The sequence below is a fragment of the Helicoverpa armigera genome, chromosome 13, assembly GCF_030705265.1.
Source record: "Helicoverpa armigera isolate CAAS_96S chromosome 13, ASM3070526v1, whole genome shotgun sequence".
Lineage (NCBI taxonomy): Eukaryota > Metazoa > Arthropoda > Insecta > Lepidoptera > Noctuidae > Helicoverpa > Helicoverpa armigera.
The window spans coordinates 11,532,915-11,554,778 of record NC_087132.1 but is presented as its reverse complement, the minus strand read 5'-3'; the positions used below and the strand labels follow the sequence as shown (position 1 = coordinate 11,554,778).

Below are 21,864 nucleotides of genomic sequence, written 5' to 3'. Positions count from 1 at the left end.
CCTCGAGGTGATTACATTAAGTACTCCATGAATTATTCTACTGATAGAATCGTTTTGTCATTCTACCTGATGAGGTACCCTTTCACTGATTCAATCATCATGGTTAACACTACCAATGAGGTTGTATTAGTATGTAGTAAATAAATGAATAAAGTGGTCCTGAATGAAGGAGCATCTACCTTTATGTTGACAACGGACCGAACAAGCACCATTTCAACTCTTAATAAACCGTATTATAAATTTAAGTTTATTTTTATTATTTCAGCCACAGAAGTTCACTGTTGAACATAGCCCTCATTGTATTTCCAAACTTTATCATTAACTTCAAAAAATCTTAAGCGCTAGTGAAAATTATCCTTCTCTCTCCAGAGGATGAACGTAATTTCTTAATCAAACCTGAGCTCAAGACAGTATAATTATTTCTATTAAATGTGATTCCATGAAACTGCGTAAAGCTCAACCAGCATAAGCTAAGATTTATAAGCTTGTTATTATTTCAATGTCAGTCAGGTTATCTCAGTATTGAATCTAAACAAGCTTTAAGCCTTAGGTGCGGATTATATGTATGAAGTTATCTTTCAATACCAGTGTAAAGGTTAACTGATGTTTATTTATTTAGTAGCGCTAATTTATAGAGTTTGTCAATTATGTTCTTATATGATTAAAGTAAGTTGTTATCGACTGTCAATTTGGAGATGACACGACGACTGCAAAGCTGTTTATAGACTGGTAATTGAAATGCAAAGAACTCTGATTTACGGCGGAGGACCTCTGCAAAAATGCAGATTACAGCCACAAAGTTCCATATGTCAGAAAGGACATAGGGAAACTTTAAAAAAGAACAGTCCCTAGTCGGGACCACAAGAACGAAGTCTCAAAAAGGCAGTTCACAATAAAGGAGGCTACATATCTTAACGCCTACGTACAAGAGTACACAGGCCCAGACAAAGCAGATAGCCGGACCGGTCGGACGGGCTGCGCTAGAAATCCGAGCTAGTATTGTTACACCTAGGTCAAGTCGCGTCTAAGTATATGTATTAGTATTAAGTTTAAGTAGTAGTTGTACCTATGTATTTGTTGGTGATTTCGTTTGAAAGTTTTGTGGGTGGATGATAATTGATTGGCGATGTTCTGCTTCAAAGATGCAATAAAAAAAGGCAAAGGTAATGAGGTATTGTTACTCCGTTGTTTCTTAAAGCGTCGCTCAAAAGAGAAAGAGAAACGAACCCGTAGATCTTCGTACCCGTATTCTCCGTAGACCCGTAGGTCTTGTCAAAGTCAAAGTCAAAGTTAAGTTTCATTGTAGAGGGAGATTTTTTTGCTGAATGGAAGTAAAAGCAGTCATCAATCTACCTATGTTTAACTACTACTTACTAATGTTTTACTATGTTTCATTCCTGAAAAACACTTATCATTTTATCTGCCTTCAAAATCTTCATAACCCACCCTTTCAGCACTAGCATTTTCTCCAGCATTTAGTACCGTTTCCTTCAAAATAGTAAAACAAAACAGGTACATTAGTAACGGGATGGTATTTCCTTTCAGAGCGACGCGTGATCGCAGACCTACTGGCAGTCACGTTCGTCTAGAAGCGAGGGCTGCTAGGAAATAATAGCTGGGATTTACTGGAAACTGTTATATGAATCAAGTGTTTGTTGAGGAATCAGGTTTCAGAATGAAATCGCGAATTGTTAAATTTTCATTACGAAAGAGGAACTTAAAGAACTTTTTAATGTTCTAGCTTTTTTTGATACTTCGCTGGCTACAATCTTACTGCAAGTTATGTTAAATAACTTTTAGTAAGTAAAAGGTTATCGGTTAACGTAAAAATAAATATGAAAATAACTTATTCTGGGTACATTACCACAATAGGTTTCTAGTACCTAGTCTATAATATAAAAATGAATCGCAAAATGCGTTGGTAAGCGCATAACTCAACAACGCCTGGACCAATTTGGCTAATTCTTTTTTTGTTGTGTTTGTTATTATCAGGAGAAGGTTCTAATGAAAAAAGAATAGGTTAAAGTAGAGAAGTCAGTTGACGGGAGCGAAGCCGCGGGCAAAAGCTAGTTATATTATAACTTTCGTCTGAACACTGCGAATCAACTCACGTAAAGTTGTTCGAATGAAATATTTTAATTTTGATGCATCTGATTCTTATACTTTTAATAATAGTATGGAGAGATTGTTTTGATAAACTTAACGACTAAACAAAGTTTTACTACGCCATATAGTTACCCAGATAGTATACGACCAACAAAAGTTATTTTTAACCGAACACACTGAACTTTCGAGTGTAATGTTTTGTGTAAAGGCTAGACGTTTAGTCTGGCTGAAACTAACGACGTATTGATGGATTTCAGCCTGTATCTAGGTAATTTGTTAGGCTGAAATGCAGGTCAAAATATTGTGAGGTTGTGAGCAACTTCATTCGTGTTTATTACGAATTAAAAGATTTGTTGATGTTCTTCATTCAACAGTGGATCAAATACGATTGTATTCTCATCTACAGCGTATTTATTTTTCAGAGTTTGATTGCAAATCTTATCTTGAAATACTCTTACGTAACTTGAAGCTCTAAACACTTAAAAGTATTTACATTGCAGAAATTATCGTAGATGTGACACTGGGAAGTTTTCAGTGTATTTTTAATGAATGCTTTTCGATTATGAAGTTAAAACTATCCAAATTAAATGACGTTTCAATGTTCGACCGTAAATCTCTTTTTTTTAGGGTTCCGTACCCAAAGGGTAAAACGGGACCCTATTGTTTTCGCTCCTCTGTCCGTCCGTCCGTCTGTCACCAGGCTGTATCTCATGAACCGTGATAGTTAGAGAGTTGAAATTTTCACAGATGATGTATTTCTGTCGCCGCTATAACAACAAATACTGAAAACTAGAATATAATAAATATTTTGGGGGGCTCCCATACAACAAACGTGATTTTTTTTTGTTAATTTTCTAAATAATGGTACGGAACCCTTAGTGCGCGGGTCCGACTCGCATTTCGCCGGTTTTATATTTTTACAATGTCCAATACAACTGCATTATAGTAGTCAGATTTCTAAAACGAAGCATTTAAACTTTGAACTTCCCTGACAATAATGTAGGCCAGGCTAACATTATGCACAGCTGGTAAATTAAGTTGGCCTGCCAGCGTGCACCAATTAACTCAGTGTAAGCACCAATTTTCATACTAATTGCACTATAAACTATCATGCATAATATACACGCCATATCTATTTCATAACACAGATAACATGGTTGTTTACTAGGAAATAATGCCTTATATACCATAGTTTACCTACGCTATTGTTGTAGTCAATTCATTTACAATGCATTTCATGGTAAACTCCTAGAAAAATAACAAGAGCAATTAACACACCTACATCTATGGGCATAGTTTTGCTATTTTATTCAAGCTTGCTAGCTAAAGTTGGACATTATTTTTACAATATTATTTAAAAGATTAAGTCAGATATAGATCCAAATTATCATAACATTTTAACCGACCCAATTTCAATGCACTCCAGGGTAAATGCCATTGACTTCAAACAAAACAGTGATAAACATAACAATATTTCCATTGAACAACTACAATACGGCAACACATTTACGACATCCAATCTAATTCAGAGCCAATAAAGTGTAGTAACCTACAACTCTATTTAATACAATGTTGAACATTACTAGGAGTAAGGAAAGTTAGCGGAGATGCCATAAAGCAGGTAGGTCAGGCGCCTTCTTGTAGATCACTAACGAGACGTTCAGGTACCTTGTCAAATCAAAACCAACGTGTCAAAGATTGATCTTAATTGATTACTATAGTGATTTTATTTTGAAAATAATAAGCGGTTTCCATAGAAGGGGTGTGTAATTGCAGAGCTAGTAACGATGCTAGTAGCGGTCCCCTGAACACCTGCATTTTGGCGCGCTACTTTCTTAGGAGCTTTGCGTTATGACATCTCCGCTAGTCATTTTGCTCTCCACGCTCACAACTCTATAAAATTTACTACAATGTTGAACACTACAAACAAATATTATCGCAATTGAAACTGCAGTATCCCATGCGATGACATCAACAGAGCATCAAGGTTAACCAGCTCGTAAAAGGGTTATCAACTTGCAGTACATGTAAATGAGATGACCTAGACCTTATAAAATACGTGTACTATGGTTTACGACTCCTGGCTCGTGGATCGTTAAGGCAAGATTCTATCGGTCTGCAGCAGTGCAAATGTTTCTCCTGGTCTACTCGCTCCAGGAAACAGCAACAAATGCGTGCGAACATTTCAATAGCATCCGGAAAATTGTAACTTGCTTTTGTTCGCAAACAAATGTGCGTGAATCATTTTGCTAGAACCTCGCTATCAGATCTGAGAGATCAGAGACTGCATCTATTCAAGCCAGAATAAGACATAGATGGATGTCACATGTGGAAGTAAAGCTTGGAAGGTTTCGGTATAAAAGCACATTTGATTGGCTACTATCAGATCCAAGGCTGTATGACTAGACAAACTTATAGTAAAACAGTGTGTCTACGACATATAATAGCGGTCTTTTTTACTCTAAAAGCGAAAAGAACTATGCCAAAAACATCAAAAGCCGAACAATCTCAATTAGGGTGAACGTCCATATTCCTGACTTTCAATGTTAACAAAATATAATCAAACGTTAGAAGAGTTCTGACCGTCGCGGTTGTCAGTCATCGCGGTGACCGCATTCTGCCGAAGTTTCCTATGAAAGTGCTGTTTAAGAATAACTGGGAACAGGGACATTGACCTCATCATGACAGAATTGTGGTTATTGACATTTGTTCGTCTGAAACTACTTTAACATTTTGTCTCTCATCTTCCTAAGTAGGAAAAAGCAATTTCTACAGAAACTCAGGTAGGTATGTAGTTGGCTGGCAAGAGCTAGGGATTCGAGGTAAAATATGCTACAAAGCTCGCACATGGCTTATCTGAATCCCTGTCATATTGTTCGAACAGGAAAAATATGAAAACCAAAATAAGATGGAATAGTTTCATCCAGGCTAGGTATAAGAATCAAACTTATATTATAATCGGGATGCTTTAAAACATCATGCGATCACGAAAACCGTTTTGATAGTTTCAAAAAAACTTGACACATTGAAAAAAATATGCTTTTCTTGAAATAATTTTGTAGGTTAAGATTATTTTGGAAAACTCAAAATCTTCTGGTAATCCCAAAGAACGAAAGTGAACTGATCAGGTGGTATAGGAGACAGGTTATCGTTCTAATAATACATTTGGCAAGTCTAAACCAAAGTATTAGCGATAGATTAGTCGCGGACGTGTGATGGGTTATTTTCGTCCCCGAACTAAGGTTGAGGCCGGCTGTTTCACGAACAAATACTAAAACAGAATCGCTTCTTGTCTATAGTCTAAACATTTGATTTTAGTGATGTGTCAGTAAGCACGTGTTTTTTGATTGACATCACGCCTGTTTTTCGCGATGGGTTAGAATGAGATGTTTCTTCAGTCAAGCCAGAAAGTAAATGAAACATACATACGCTATTTTCGACCATTTAATTGCTGCTAACAAAAACTAGATACCAAAAAGACCTATAAAAACAAAGCTGTTAGTGAGACAGCTTAATCTTAAACCACTGTCTCACTATCAGAACATTACTTATCCCTGTTTCTACAACTCAACCATTATAAGCATTAGGATCCCTGTTAATGAAAGCTTCACTGCTACTGATTTCAAAAACTGCAGAAATCACACTCTTGCAAACCGTGGTCAATGGAGAGACTGCTTAGTTAAAAGTTGTTTCATAATCTGAAACTGATAAAGTGGTTTGTACCTCCTTTACATGTACCTCTATGTAACACCTTGTAGGGACACATGTAAGTATGTATGGCAGAGTGCAAGGGAAGCAAAAACGTGTGAGAGCGTGAAGTTTGCGAGGCACGGACAGTTACTGCGCCCTGGTCCCAGTGAACGGTTCTATCTGGGGGTTTACGCGATCCCAATGGATATCCGGTATCCGAACACCGTTGTTTCTCTCAAACCCCTGCGCCCCACGACCAGAAGAGGCAGTGCTCAATTAGGGATTCCACCTAAGACCGATCCCTAAAACCTTTTACATGTTGAATCTCAAACAAAAGTAACCTACAGTAACATAAATTGACGTCACAAGCACGCTACAAGTAAGCCAAGGATAAAAGCCCAGTTCCCAGTATTAGTACACCGAAATAAAAGAAGAAAAAAACTATCAGTAGCATACACAACTTGTAAGATTAGGCCGTGAAAAATGGGTTAGTATGTTGTTCGTAGGTAGACGTAGGCGGCTGTCTGACTATAAATACTGGCAAAATGTTCAGTTTTTACTCAAGTTTATTGTTCTTTGTGTTTTACGTTAGCCTAGCTTAGAGGTTAAACAAAAATATACAAGAGCTTAAAGGTTACGCTGCTTTTACTGGTCGGCACAAGATTGGGTTGCATAAAGATGATGTTGTAGGTTTTGAGAAGTAACGATATGTATGTAACTAGTAGAAAGATAATTTCATTTAGGAAGAATCTATTGTAATCTAAAATAAGGTCAATACAAATAGGTAGGTGCCAATGCTTAAGATATTCCAAGTCAGAGGAATTAAGCCAACTCTGACACTAGGACCAAAGAATGCTCACGATATATTATCTCCATAAATTTAAACCTATGGACACATAAAACTACATAAAATACAATGTATTATTATAGATCTAGTCTATAGATTTACTAATAATAATCGATACCATTCTTAGAAGTCATTGAAATAATGCTTTGGATGATCTCATGGGCTAGATATGTCGCAAGGGTAGCAAAGTAGGAGTATTCAAAATGAGGACTAATACAAGAATAATACGAATACATTCAGTTAAGACAAACTTCTTGAAACAAAGTGAGACAATTTAGAGTCTTCTTTTAACCACATTCAATAGCTTAGATACATCTACCACTGCAAGGAATAAAAAAATTATCTCGTCGTAGCTTAAAAATTTTTGGGTTTAACTTTCTTGCATTGTATAATTCTGTGAGCTTGCTATTGTTATGTAATAGACTGTTTGTACTGTGACTATATTACTTTTTAAAAAGAGTGTCTATGGAGTTTCTTGCCGGTTCTTCTCCATGAGACCAACTTTTTGGAACCGTGCAACTAATGTGACGTTTCATAGGTGCCTGCAAAGGCCTATGTGAAATAAAAAGATTTTGATTTTGATTTTGATTTTTTGGTACGTCGGCCTCTGTTTTGGAGTAAAAAATTATAAGTGCTGAAAAATTGTTTGACGTTGCCGTACTTTACTAAGTCAAAAATATCCAGTAAAATGGAACTGAAGTAGTAAATGCACTTCTACTTAACCCTCCAGCAATGACAGACGTTACAAGCTCAAAACCATCACAAAACTTCACGGTGATCCCGACACTAACATTATAGTAATTCTTATAAATAGATACGGAACGTAGGCGGTGTTGCTGACGGTACTTTTCTATATAAATAACTTTATTTATAAAACAACCACGTCTTTAAGTAGATACAAATTCGACTGGTCGTGTGCAGCGGGATTATAATGTCGCATACAAACGAATTTATGCTCTGCCACGTTTGATTTAGAAGTGCTAATCGTTTGAAAGAATGTTAGCACTGCGGCGGGATATGTGGATTTCCTAATGGGGCGATCAAATATAATTAGCAATAATTTCGTTTTGATAGCTGTAATAACACTTAATACTAGTACGCTATGTTCTATAGTAATTAGATATAAGGGAACAGTTTTAAAGGGTAATTAGATAGTCTGTACATTCGTAGCAGATCTCGCTGTAAATGAACCTGCACAATTACGATACACAGGTTACCACTTACAGAGCCTTTATTAAAATGCAAAACTGTAATAACTAATATTTTTAGTATTAATTAATTCCAATCTTGTTATTCCACGGTATTTAAAACAACATAACCAGGTAATTGCTACCGCACTAAAACCGAAAACTAGCCCGATTCAAAGTTTACGGCAAAAACGTATATTTTACGAGAGCTACAGCATATCTTCATGGGAGTCTTTATTGGTGTGCTTCAGCAATAAACGCCTACAGGGTACTAAGATTTATGCCTTGTTGTGTCTTACAGAAGATGAAAGCCATTTGATTTATTATAATTAACTAGAATTAACGGGTTAGTGTGTAGACGCTCTTCTGTAGGTACTAACGGCTACGGTTCTAAGAAGAAACTCTTGCTTAGCGACATCACTGAACACTTTTACTTATGTATCATCAACGTCATAAAAGTAACAATCAAGTAACATAAGAGAAATTGTATTTTCCCTGAGCAAAACCAAAATATTTAGAAAGATGTGTTGTATTGAGATGTGTTGTTATCTAAGACTTGAAAAAAGTGTAGCTTCTAGAATAATGTGGGTTGAAAACTGTAGGCGGGAAATTCCCGTTGCATCACATTCCATCACATTAAACAAAATACGATCTATTCAAGAATTTGATGAAGCGCCACCGTATGTACCTACATTTATTTTCTGCCGCCCTAGCTTGACGCCAAAATATAAATAATAGAACGTTCAAATGTAATACGTCCGTCGTACATTGCCAGATGAATATGATCTAACAGACCTTTGGCAAATTCCAATTATAACGCTCATGATAAACTGCGTGAGAGGTTCTTGGAAGACGCTCATTCATAGGCAGAGAATACATTTAGGTCAGTTGTAAATAGCAATTTCATAGACGTGACAATTGTTCTTCAAATATTGTAGAAATATTGTAGAATGCCAATGGCTTTATAGCAGCTACGAGATTCACAAAAAGTATGACAAATATTGCTTGAAAAGGATCCTGAATTAACTTAAACCTAAAACTCAGTTGATGTATAAACTCTGCCACATTAGAACGGATCATTTTTGCAACGGAAATGGTATTCATTTTTGTAAAGTGAATAAGGTATACTGGTTTTCATTCGTTTTTTCATTTCGTTCATTCTAGCATGTCTATACCTGAAACACGTTGTCTACTATAATCATGTATGTATGTGCCAAAAGTGGAAACATTCTAATTTTAATAAACTACCTACGGTAACGTTTCCGTGTAAACTAAACTCTACAGCCCACATTCATAAGATGTGGCGCGATTACTGAAATAGAACTAACCAACCACAATGTGCCACAACTTGTGCTGGATTTTGGCACTAATTTACTCGTCCTCATTGTGACTACAATGACCAGCTAATGGTCATAAAAGCATTTGTATTTAACTAAAAGCATTATCTCTTTCAACCACAAGAATCAGTTTGCAGAAATTATTTTGCAACCATTAGGGTGCGTCAGCTAACAAAATGACTACAAAATTCAGATGCATTTATGCTATACATATTTTCTCAGCGAACACAAATATTAAGTCTGAGGCAAATAATACTGATTATGCGAGTCAATCTGCAGACAAAAATCAATTTATACAAGACGACGAAGACAAACATGATGATCATGCAGACAGTGTTCAGAAATATCGTGTGATAGGTAAAGCTTGCAGTAATAGGAATGACATCAAGGAAAATAACGACTCGTGCATCGACCTCGAGGTCGAATTTTCTAACACTTTCCTCGTGTCTTATAAACGATTAAGTGATGACGTCATTGGGATAAGCGCGGGGGCGGATGACGATCAGACTAGACTCGTATCAGCTGTAAGAGATGGCCAAACCGATATATTTGAAGGCAAATTGCGCATGTGTATAATTTATGATGATTTCCGCGTATTTATAAGAAATGATACAGGAGGTTACGGAATCCAGCTTTAAGATAAATGAAAAGCTCTCAGTGGAAAGAAATAAGCAACAGATGAGTAAGTGCTGTCAATTTACAAAACAATAAATAATACTATAACGTAGTATTATTTATTGTAGACGAAGAACAAAAAGTTTAACTGAAATCGCCAGAGAAAAATACAATAAACATAGTTTTCTAAACACCAGTAGGTTCTGCAAAACAATTTGTTTCTATAACTGCTTAATGGGTTTGTATTGTCCTTTATTTGTTTAGTAATATATGAAACTTTGTAAGTATTTAATGAAGTAATCTAGTAGGAGAATCTGGCTGTCGGCCAGGCGACAGAGGGTAGCGCAGTGTTTAAAATTGGGGGGCGCCGGCGCCGACGCTCTGGCTAGACGGGGAAGTAATTCAAATGAATAGCTATACCACTCAAATTCAGGCAATAAAATTTTAACATTTGTCATATTTGGATTGACATAAATAGCCGTTGAAAGAAAAGGGACTAACATTAGAGTAATAGAGTGGTACGCATTCCCTAAAATAATGACACCGCCAATAATTTATTGTCTTCTTTCCTTTCATATACTAGTGTCAAGAACTTTTTCTGCACAAGTTTTTACTATTGTAATTAAATAATTAGCAAACATGAACTGCTCAAGATTTTTTTTACTAATGAGCAGCTCACATGTTCTACATTTATTTCGACCGATGATGCAAGTTTGGACCTAAATTCGCTCCGTTGGCATTGAGATCTTTTTATCTTACCTGATTACATCTAATCTCGTGACATTTGTCTGGCTAGCCAATACTAAATCTGTGTCTGTTTGCTTAGCTTTGTTTGACAACATTTAGATAAGAATTTAAAAGTTCAAATACCGTAAAATAATATTTTTTTAAACCTTAATAAATTCAGTTTAAGAAATCGTATTTTCTTAAATAATGCAAAAAAAATCACTTCTGTAACATTTTCTTTATCTGTAATACAGTCAAAATGTTATGACGATATCGAAGGGACTACTCATATTTAGTCATAAAAAACGATAGTTGTAATAACCAGTGACAGGTATAGCATATAGGATTCAGGCAGGACCTTTGATTTTGGTCAATTTAACCGGTATGTTGTTCTGAACGAAGTTGCCATAGACGTTTTTGACTGTATTTTATTACTATAAGCTAACTGAATCTCAATAGGGTCTAAATATTACGGTCGAAATTAAATGAATAAAATGCTGTACGCAACTCAAGTTCTTAAAACAATCCCAATAATTTGAAACTCATCAACATTCTGGCACACATCTGTTAATTAAGCACCCGCTTCTGATTATGAATCAGTTTCTCTGTATCACCAATGATTAATGTGCACCCATCCAACTGCACTTCAGTTAAAAATAACGCATGAACGCGATGAAAGAGCCCGCCAATGTCATTGTTGTGTTAGACAATGCTCGTTTAGAAGATGACATCAAAATTGAATTTTGCCATTTGTTTCTGGGAAATCGTAGCCAAGTGTGAAAGGGTAATCCATCCAAGATCACCTTTGGCGATGACATCAATGAATATCAAGTCATCGTGATTGATGATGATGGAAGGACTGAACTACCAGAAGAATGGAAGTCATCTGTGTCAAATAAAATTAGAAATTATCACACCGAGAAATAACGAAGACAATGGTCGCCATAATTCAAAAGGCCTTTAGTTTTTCAACAAAAAAGCACTAAACAGATAACAATACTTTTTGATGACATTTCAAAACTACATTCAGGAACTAATACATACAACATTCAATCGCGACCTTGCACACTAACCAAAAGTAGACCATCTCCAAACGATACGCGAATTAGAATAGAAATGTCGTAACGGGAAGCGTTCGTCATTCGCCCATGGATCCGGCAAGGTGGATGATCTCACAGGTTCACTGTTCCATGCATTTGCACGTTACATTAGTAAAATTTGTTTTGGCAACCAAACTGATTCTTTAAACACTCGTGCAACATTAAGTGATGTAACTCCAATTGATAAAAGCGTAGATGAAGATGTAATTGAGGCAGAACGGAATTCCACTGTGATTTTAGAAGTGTATTCGGTTAAATTTTACAGCGAGTTTTATGATAACTGTTGATTTCACTGCTTGTCATCTTGCCAATGTAGTAACTAATGAATAATAACCGTATTAACATTTTGTAGATATCGTCAAGTAAAATAACTAAAATTTATCGTTTGGTTTTACAATGAAATAATGTATAATTTTAAATGACGAAATCCCATAACTTCAGATCGTAAGCTGAATATTTTGTAACACATTGCAAAAAGCAAACTTACCTGTCAGTGAACTATAAGATAAATACCAAATAGATAATATAATATTTTTAATGCATGAGGAATCTAATGGCACTGTAGACGCATTACCAAATTGCCAAGAAGATATCGAAATTTCGTAACTACAATTTCCTTCCAAACAGGCAAACACAACATGAAACCCGTATAAACGTAAGGCATGTATTTAACGCGGCGACTAAGTAAAACGAATATAGGTTTTAAAAAATAATAGAGTGGGTACCATTTATAATGGGTTGGCAGCTAAAAAGGAGTATCATAATAAGTCAAAGGTAGCATATTAATATATCAGTTATGGGGTCCGTCTTAATTTAAACTAGCATCAAGTTTTTATTTTGGCGACTGAATTAATATCTAAGCGACAACTTAATGATGACAATAAAATAGAAAATGGGCATTCATAAATAATAAAATCAGGTTCTATTTAAAATTGTTAGGATGAAGAAAAAATATAAACTAGCTCATATTATAAATATATTGTGCGACTTTTTAATAGCTTTAAATAAAGTCTAAAATGGCATGAAGAAAAAATATTTTGCGGCTGTTATTTTCAAAATTATAGGTGAATAGCATGGAAGCAAGCATGCAACATGCAGCAAGCATGACTTCTGTCACGGCTCCGGTGCTGCGGGGCGCCGGCGGTCCCATGCGAGCTTATCGTCGCAGATGGTTTTCACGCTCACCACCGCAGCTTCGGCTTGCTGGCCGGCAGGGCCGGCCAGCATCAGCCACGGCGGCGAGCGTTAAAACTACCTGCGCCTCAGCTCGCAGGCCGCCTCGCCCCTCCGCGCCTACGCGGTTTTGAATTGCACTCTAGGGGTAGGGCAGACAAGACTACGTGGAGTCGGTTTTGCAGCGATTCGTTTTCGTCACTAACTTCAATTTTTAATACAATTTTTTTTTAATTGAAGGTTATAAATGGCAATATGCTAAATAAAATGAATCCAAATTAAATTCTACCATCTTCATAGTGCGCCAAGTGAGATAATACCACCGCACCTTCCGCCGTTTTCATGAAATTATGATACACAATATTAATAATTTACTCTTATTCCTTTTTATTGTACTCCTTTTAATATTTAGAGCTATCCACAAAGCGAAGCCTAAAACTGGGTTTTTAGTCGGCACGAAATAGTTGGTAACATATTATCTTTGCCACCCAACTAACATTATTAGTCGCCAAGTCATTATAAATAGCTCCTCACCTAATATTTCAATTGACTGGTATAGTTTATTTACTACCCAAACGCAGCTGCTAGTTTTTAGTTTTTATAACACCCTTAATTTTGAACCTTACATATTATAATAGTCGCGAAAATATTTAATCGCTGCCAAGTTATTTTATTTGTTGCCAACATTTGTCGACTTTTAAGTTATTAGTCACCAGGAATATAATAAGCCTAAACGTAAGACTAGACGCACCCACCGTACAACCCATGAAGTATTGTAAAATATTTCACATTTAGTGAAGCTGCATCATGATTGACAGTAACACACATGTCCCCGATAGTGATTGACGGCTGTTCATGCACTACACCGCCTCGCAAATTATCGCTTTTGGCATATCACCAAGCTCTGTAACTTCACTTGCTAACTGCTAGTTATACGGTAGAGTATTCAGCTCGGTTGACATACAGTTACATACGATGCTAGACGATCTCTGTCTAGTCAGTCTAAATTCAGCTTATAGAATCGAAAATAATACTACCTCTATATCGTTTTATTGCAGTTTTATATTTAAACTGAACAATAAGTAAGGATTAAGGGAAACAATATTTCATTGCGTTTACTGCTTCTAATACATAAACCGCATTAATTTAAGCCATCATTTCTTCCCCCTTTTATTTCATACCCATTTACTTGCCAAATCGACTTTCCAAAGACTTTCTTTGCTTCCCCCATTCCTTATGACATGATGATCGTAAACAATGCACACAAATGGTTAACATAACATCAAACGAACATCAATCAACATTCAAACAAAGGGGAAAGGCACATATTCTCGACATAGCGTGACATCCACCGATAGAAGCTCCGGGGAAATTCGATAAAACGACGATACGAGAAGCAGTAACTAGGTAAAGTGAATTGGCCGACATGCATGAAAAAGCTACCTTCCAGATAACACGAACCTGACTAGAGGTGAATACATAGCGTAAACCTATACACTTACCTACTTAATAAGATACACAAATAGTTGTACACGGATGGGTTAGAGGTGTACGCAATCGTGGCTCAAAATATTGGCCATTCAGCTAAGTGGCTTCGGGAACGTACCAGCTATCGCCATTCATATAGAAGTAGTTTTAATCAAGCCCCATTTATTCCATCAAAATAAACTCCACTTTAGAGTTGATTGCACTTACAAACAAGTGGAGCAAGGTAAACCAAAGTACCTTCAACGAGATAGACAATGTTCTACAACATAGACCTTCATATTTCCACGTCATAACACATTAGGTTGGCCCATGAGAAGCCATCAAGAGTCCCCTATCACTGCATACCGTGGTCGCAGTGACGCACATGAAAGGCTCGCGGCTGTTCAATTTTCCACATGATCGCTTAACGAGACGTGTTGGCGAAACATTAATGGCACTACGTGGAGGAACGGATTTAAGATATGAGAAAAAATGCTGTGAAATAATTTTGCGTGATACTCTTTTCTTGGTTAATGTACTGTAACCCATTGACTTTATATTTATTTAGGGAAGAACGAAAATGTATTTTGAGTTTTCCTTAAATAAATTTAGCTTCAGTATGACTTAATTAAAATTTAAGTAATAACTTATATTCATAACGGCACAGCACAAATCTAAATAAAGATAAAATGGCGCCAATATCTCAGAAAATAATTTCACTATAAATAAGTTCCTGTCGCCATTTCAACGGACGATGATTCAAATGATTACGATCCAACGACGAGCGTCAGTGAACTTGGTGAAACAGTAAATTTAGCCCAATCTGTTTGTTTATGTGTCAACAGCTTGCAGTTTGTTGCAAACCTGCAATTTGGCAGCAGCTGGCGAAATTTTTGTGGTGTGATGAAATCTGTATTAATGACAGGGCAGGACCAGTGAAACAAAGTTGGATTGGATTTAAACGGTGCAGATGCATATTGGTAATAATTGATCGAAGTACTAACGATCATATACCTGTTTAAATATCTGTTTGTTTGATCATCTAATTAATTTGTACGCTCAGTGTTAGTGTGAGAGGCATTCGGTATGGAAAAGTAATCGGCAGATATGAAGTCTAAAATCGCTTAATCTGCAAGCTTAATAAATGAGCGATACTGATATTTATATGAAAGGGATACCTTTCCTAAGAAATAGAATTAAAGTACGACAGATCAAAATAATGAACAGCAACCGTCTTAACTAATTTAAACCCTAGAAACAACGCACGTCCGGGAACGTTTCAGGATCACGTTCCACATACCGTTTGCAGTCTAGACCAGACGTTACGAAACTTTGAATCACCCGCTCTCGAATATCGATAATGTTCCAAAATTAGGATCGAGTTCTAAAATCGTTCGCTCATACATAACAACTGCATGACCCACCTGTTCCAAACGGAACGATAAAATTGACTGACGTCTTTGAAAATCGATTGGTAACAAAACAAGAGCTGAGCGTGGGCTGTTTAGCATACCTATAGATGTAAGCTATTTTCCTATTGTAAGTTCTATGCGTGGATACTGCTTACTACTTATTAAAGGAAGACTGACCAGTTTCAGAATAACGGGATCTGGAGAATCATCATCTTTAGTTTTTTTATTGCCTCTGCAGAGCACAGGACCCTTCTCATAGAGAGCAGGAACGAGCGTTAATTTTCTATGCCTGATCTCACTAAGTCTTGATGATTTTGGGGGTTACTCTTCCATCGATAAATGAAAGACACATCGCATGTGTTTGTATCTTCAAGTACATCTTATGTGTATTTGGCTAGTCTTTGTTAAGATTATGCACCATGACCAAGATTCGGTCTGAAGAACTTTATTATTGTTTTCCAACGGTACTTTGAAGTCACGTACTGTGATAATGTATTGGATTTTAATAGCATCGTTAAAGTTTTAGTAGGTACCTTATAATTAACGACATAGTCATCGATTTTGTTTGGTACTTGGCGTTGAGTATACAGTTAGGCTATTTCATACACAAAGTTTGTCGAAAGGCCAAGGGTTTAATATTTTGATATAGTCTACGATACCTGCCTCATAATATTTTATGATGACCAATTCGTCATCAGTCCCGAAGCGTACTTCAGAGATGCACAAAGTTATTGCTTCATAAAACAGTACAATAAAGTCTGCGTCGTGAATCATATGTTATTTCAGGTACAACCAAAATTATGACCGAAAATCTGTTCTTATTTTTGAGATTTTTGAAAATACCTTGACTATATGAAATCGATTTCATCCTAATTAGCACTCGAAACTTATGTATGTTGTCTTAAAAAGAATCATAGGAACGACTAAGATTATTTAATTTAGTAAATGAATGTTTATTTGTCAAAGCTTTCACATACCTTGCAATAACTGAATGGTCGCCTGATACTCTGCTAACTTCTCGTCCACGTAGCCCTCCTGCGACTGCTGGGCAATGATCTCCGCCGTGGAGGGTCCTCGCTCCTCTTCATCCTCCTCGTATATCATGGGTCGCGGCGGCGGAGGCGGCTCCAGGGGCACTCCCGCGTAATCGTACTCCCGAACTGGTTCGTAAGGCGACGAGTAATAGTACTCCGGACTTTGCCCCAATATCGGAGATATGGGATAGGGTGAGATGGAGAAATGAGAACTAGGTGATTGAGAATGCTGTCGTAAATTGTGCGGAGACTGTAGAGGTCGAAATGGTCTTGGGGATGGATGCACTGGAGGGGGTGTCACAATGGCTGTGGAGTGCCTGGGTCCTGATATGAGCGGAGGCGGGCTGGGAGCCCATGGTGATGGGGGACGGTAGTTGAGGGGGGAGGCGGGGCCCGGGGGCCGCGCGCGACCGCGCCCTGGCGGCTGGGACATCTCGCGGATTGATTCACGTCAACCCGGTGTCACGCCACCATTTGCATCGCTGTAACAATAGAAAGCAACTGTTAACAATGTACAAACAACTACAAAGCTCATGCAGAGGATCCATAAATTACAAATCCATTCTAAAAACGAAACTCCTATACACACCAAATAACAACATGCAAAGGGCTGAAGACATCTATTCCTAATCGAATTCTTCATTCTATTTTAGGGTCTTGAGAAGGGGTTACGACCCACATTTACACCGCTATACACAATGTTCACGAAACAGATGCCCTAATACTTTTATTAAGTACAAATGGTTTCTTAAGTGTATTTATTGAATCGTGATAATGTTGGAATGTATTGGAGGTTCGAGGCCGCTTCAAGAATTTTGGGAGCACCGCTCAACTCTTGCCAAATATTATACAAGACTATCAGCTTGTTGGAAACAAAATAAAAACAAAAACATATGTAAGTGTCCATCATGCAGTTTTTATGAAGCTAAAATGAGACATTGTGTTAGAAAATAGCTAATAAGAAATACTCCACGGCAAGCATAGGTATCCCAAAAAGTTTATTTCTTTCGGCCCTTTCTCATTTTGGCTGTATATCTGTCGCAACCGGCTATAATTTAGGTGTGTTTAAGTACGGAGATAACTATGTGACTTACTGATTAAGTGGCTACTAAAGGAAACAGTAACATATTGGATGTGCTTTTGCTTTTCTATTTTGGGTCCATAAGTTAAAACCATTCCAGATGTTTTCACATTCTCTACTACTACTAATTTTATAGAATTGAGAGTAAACCGAGAAAGCTAAGCATAATCTAAATACCTCCCCTGATTATAAAATTAGCAAGAGGAAATGAAGAAACATAAATATTTAACATAAGAGTTAAACCAGATAGGCAATAACAATATTTTTATGTCTCATCCAAATCATAAAAGCTAAAACCACAGATATAATATCTGCCCTAATTACATAATCATAACGTCAAGCAGTTTAATAAAAAGTCGAGGAAAACAGGCGAAAGGTCCCATTAATCTAGGGAGATGAACGTATCAAATAATTTTGCTAATTTATATAAATAGTCAAGCCATGGGGACCTTGGCTGCACAGTGCAATGGTGATATTTTGAAAGACATAACCGTTGAATAAATTATATTGGACATAAGCCAAGCAGGGGAATGAAAAAACTGTTTAGAAACAACTCTCTCAGTGACAGGAAAGAAACTAGAACAGTTCATGTAAGAAATCTTGAGAGTCTAGACGTGAAATGGTTTTACATATACAACGTGTTTCCAAGCCGATTTCAGTTGAAAAAAAAGTGGGCGTTGGCTCACTAGTCAGAGGCAAAAGCAATTAACCGGTCCCTAACAGCTGTGTGTTTGGCAAATGTTAACGTGTTCACTGTTCAGGCCTTTCTCAAAACACGATAAAAGAGGCGAGCCGTCGCCACTTTTAGAAATTCTCAATAAAGTTCTTTTTCCTAATGTTAACACATTTCGCTGTTGAATGACGAGCAAGTTCAAACCAAGGGAATACATATTTATAGAGATCATAAAGACAACAAAAATTTCTACTCGTACTTAGTAATACATATAAGCTTATATCGAGAGAGAGTTGTAGAGGCTGATGATGACCACAAATTAATAAAGACTAGAAATCAAATCGGGTAAAGAACTGTATTGAATATTAGAATCGGCTTACTAATGCTTAAAAATTATTGAAATTCATGGTGACATCAACATCAGACAAGGAAATAACAAACCAAAAATTTCAATAAATGAAATAGTCAACGAACTTCAACAAAGATGGCGTATAAAATGGCCGCCGTCCAGACGAGCATATGTCAAAAAAATTACTCTCTGGGCAATGGCACGAGGTCTGGCCGGCCTCCAACCGTGCCAGCGTGAAGACCCCTTATGTAACAACCTGGAGAAACATATGCCAACCGGTGTTATGGGTTATTCGAAATACTGTGAATGACCAACGACGACAGGTGACTTCAAATTAATAGGCATGTGGCATAAACATTGTCTTGATGGGCCATTAGCTGTTAAAATAAATAACTATTATATTTTATGGCTTTTTATATGAAATATGCCACTTCTGAGGATTAAGGTGTCTTAAAATATTGCAGCTGATTTCGCCGAAAAAAAATCGTGAACATATTTGTTCTTTCTGAAATTGCAAATAATTCTGAAACCTAAAAATTGATGGCACCAATTTGCTAACCTTTTTCAGGGTGATAAAGTTTTTTATATTATAACAGATGAATTTGACGAATCCGTAAAAATAGACTTTGAAAATATTTCGACCATGTAACAGGAGATCGGTAAATCACAAACGTTAACATTTATAAAACTGTAGTAGGCGTGCGCGTGGGCAGCCATCAAAGTTACAAATAAAATATAATCAATAGTGTTTATGAAATATATCACACGCAAAATGGTGAACATTTGTAATTTGTAACACACGGGTAAAACTTCTATGATAAATCGGTATTCTACCTGAAAGTATACAAGGAACGGTTTCATTCCAATATTACTTAACAGTTTTTTTGCGCTGAAATATATTGACCTCATGTATGTCAAAAAGATTATGTCATGATATCTTCTTTTGCCTAGTCTTTTCCCTATTATTGAAAATTACAATAAAAAACTGTCCAGGCTAATCCAAAATATTACATTTACAAAATTCTTTAAAAAATATAACATTTCCAAGAAAACCCATCACCATCAAGAAAAGCCCTCAAATCAAATTAGTTATAGCAATTTCAAGCTCTGACAGGTCTAAAACCAGTTTTTCTAGCTCAGTATGTCAATCTCAGCTGGAGTCAATATACTGCTCTAATATTGGCATCGCTTTGCAGCCAGTGATATAATCGACGGAATTAGATCCTAAATCCTATACAGCATGATATATGGCTAATTCTGTATCTCTTCTTTTAACTTTATTACGATTTTGACGTGCTTGCTGTATCTTCGTGGCTAGTGTAAAAACTTGAAGACTAGGTTAAGTTAGAGTTGTACCGGTTTTTGTCTCCTTGCCATCATTGTATACTTGCCATACTTTCGAAGTTATGGTTAAAATTGCAAAAGTTGACTTGTACTGGCTTAAACCAAAATCAGGCACTTTAAAAACTTAACGAACGTGTTCAACTTTCCATGGATAAGATACCCAGTCTAAGTTAAATAATCACCAAATCAATCAGTTTTCCCAAACCTAATTTCAAGCAGAACAGAAAGGGCAACGACAAAAGTGAAATTGCCATAAATCACATCGTTTGTAGGTCAGTGACTTGTCAGCCTGAATCACGAGACTGTTATATCTCACACAATTATTGCATCAACTCCTTGAAGGAGATTCGCCAACTGTCCAGTTTTAAAAATAATTTGATACACATATTCGCTTATACGCTTCTTTCAGTGTTCGCGGAAAATTTCAGTTTGGAAATTTTTATTTCGTTTTTATTACGCTCAACACCTGCAGTCAATGCATTAGTTTTTCTTTTTATGATTGTTTGTAAGCTTTGATTTGACCGTCTTCCATGAGTCATCTTTGTTCGATCTTAAATTCGGGTAAGGTCAAATGATCTATGATAATGAACCTTACAGTTAGTTACTGTTAATCCTACCAACATAACCACTAAGGTCGATGGTGACTTTATCTCTACAATTCATCGTAGCACTGCTACGCTACTACGCTTGCTACGAAATTAATGTCGTTAGACTCCAACATTGTCGTTTAGGTTTTCAACACTCGCATATACATTTCCATTATTTGGAAAAACTCATCTTGTTCTTATTCACTTTGTTGGAACAACTTCATACTATGCACAAAATATTCATTGTAAAACGTGATGCAATAAACAAAAGCAACATTTTGTGCTACAAATTAACTACAACATAATTTTCGGTGCAACCAGCCGTAAATATTGCTTGCAAAGCGGCCAGGGTATTTAAAAAATGCAAAACGATTTTATTTCTTCAACAGCAGAATATCATAATCCAATGCGAATAGTTTGGAACATTTTTCATCTGACAGTGTGCTACCCAATACGCTTGTTAGTAGTTTGGCCGACCGCCAGAGAACGGACAAAACTGCTGAACTTCATTTTAAAATGTACTAAACCTTCAAAACACAAATAATTAAAAACTAACCTAAATCGTGATTATTTTCAGTTATTTTTGGAAGTCTGACCCAGTTGTTACAATTACTTGAAGACGTTTTTATAAAAGCTTTAGCCTTGAGATTGAGCGGCGATGATTTTAGCAGAAGTGATTTGATGAAATCTTTAATTTTCAAAAAATCTAAAACTGTTCTTATGTTCATTCGAGCCTAAGAAAAGAGTATCGTTACAACATATCACTCAACCGGACTCAGGGTGGCCAACGGTGGAAACGTTAAATATTTTTTTACCAAACAGACCTAAAAGTAAAGTAGTAATAGAAGAACTGTGTGATTTAAATATTGCGATGATAGCAGAACGATAGCAGACATCTAACAAGATTCTCCGCATGAACTGACCTTTACAACCATTCTAAATAAACCCAAACAACAAAGAATATGTAAAGCAATTGCAAACATTCTAACCTCATTCATATAAATACATGTAATAACTTTCAGTACGGAATTGACAGTTACAAAGTTGCAGAGAACGAATACGTAAGTAACACAATGTACTGCTATTACCAAAACAATTACTATGGCAAACCTGATGACATAGTTCACATGAAGCTG

General features: G+C 36.5%; 1 protein-coding gene across 2 annotated transcripts in view; it reads right to left on the bottom strand.

Annotated features, from left to right (window-relative positions):
- Window positions 1-21,864, bottom strand: part of LOC110381285 (muscle-specific protein 300 kDa) — a 187,644-nt gene that overhangs the window by 160,423 nt on the left and 5,357 nt on the right. For both annotated transcript variants that reach the window (XM_064037392.1, XM_064037391.1), the window contains exon 2: window positions 16,638-17,176. In XM_064037392.1, coding sequence (XP_063893462.1) covers window positions 16,638-17,127 — 490 coding nt within the window. In that variant the 5' untranslated portion in view covers window positions 17,128-17,176. The remainder of the gene's footprint in view (window positions 1-16,637; window positions 17,177-21,864) is intronic.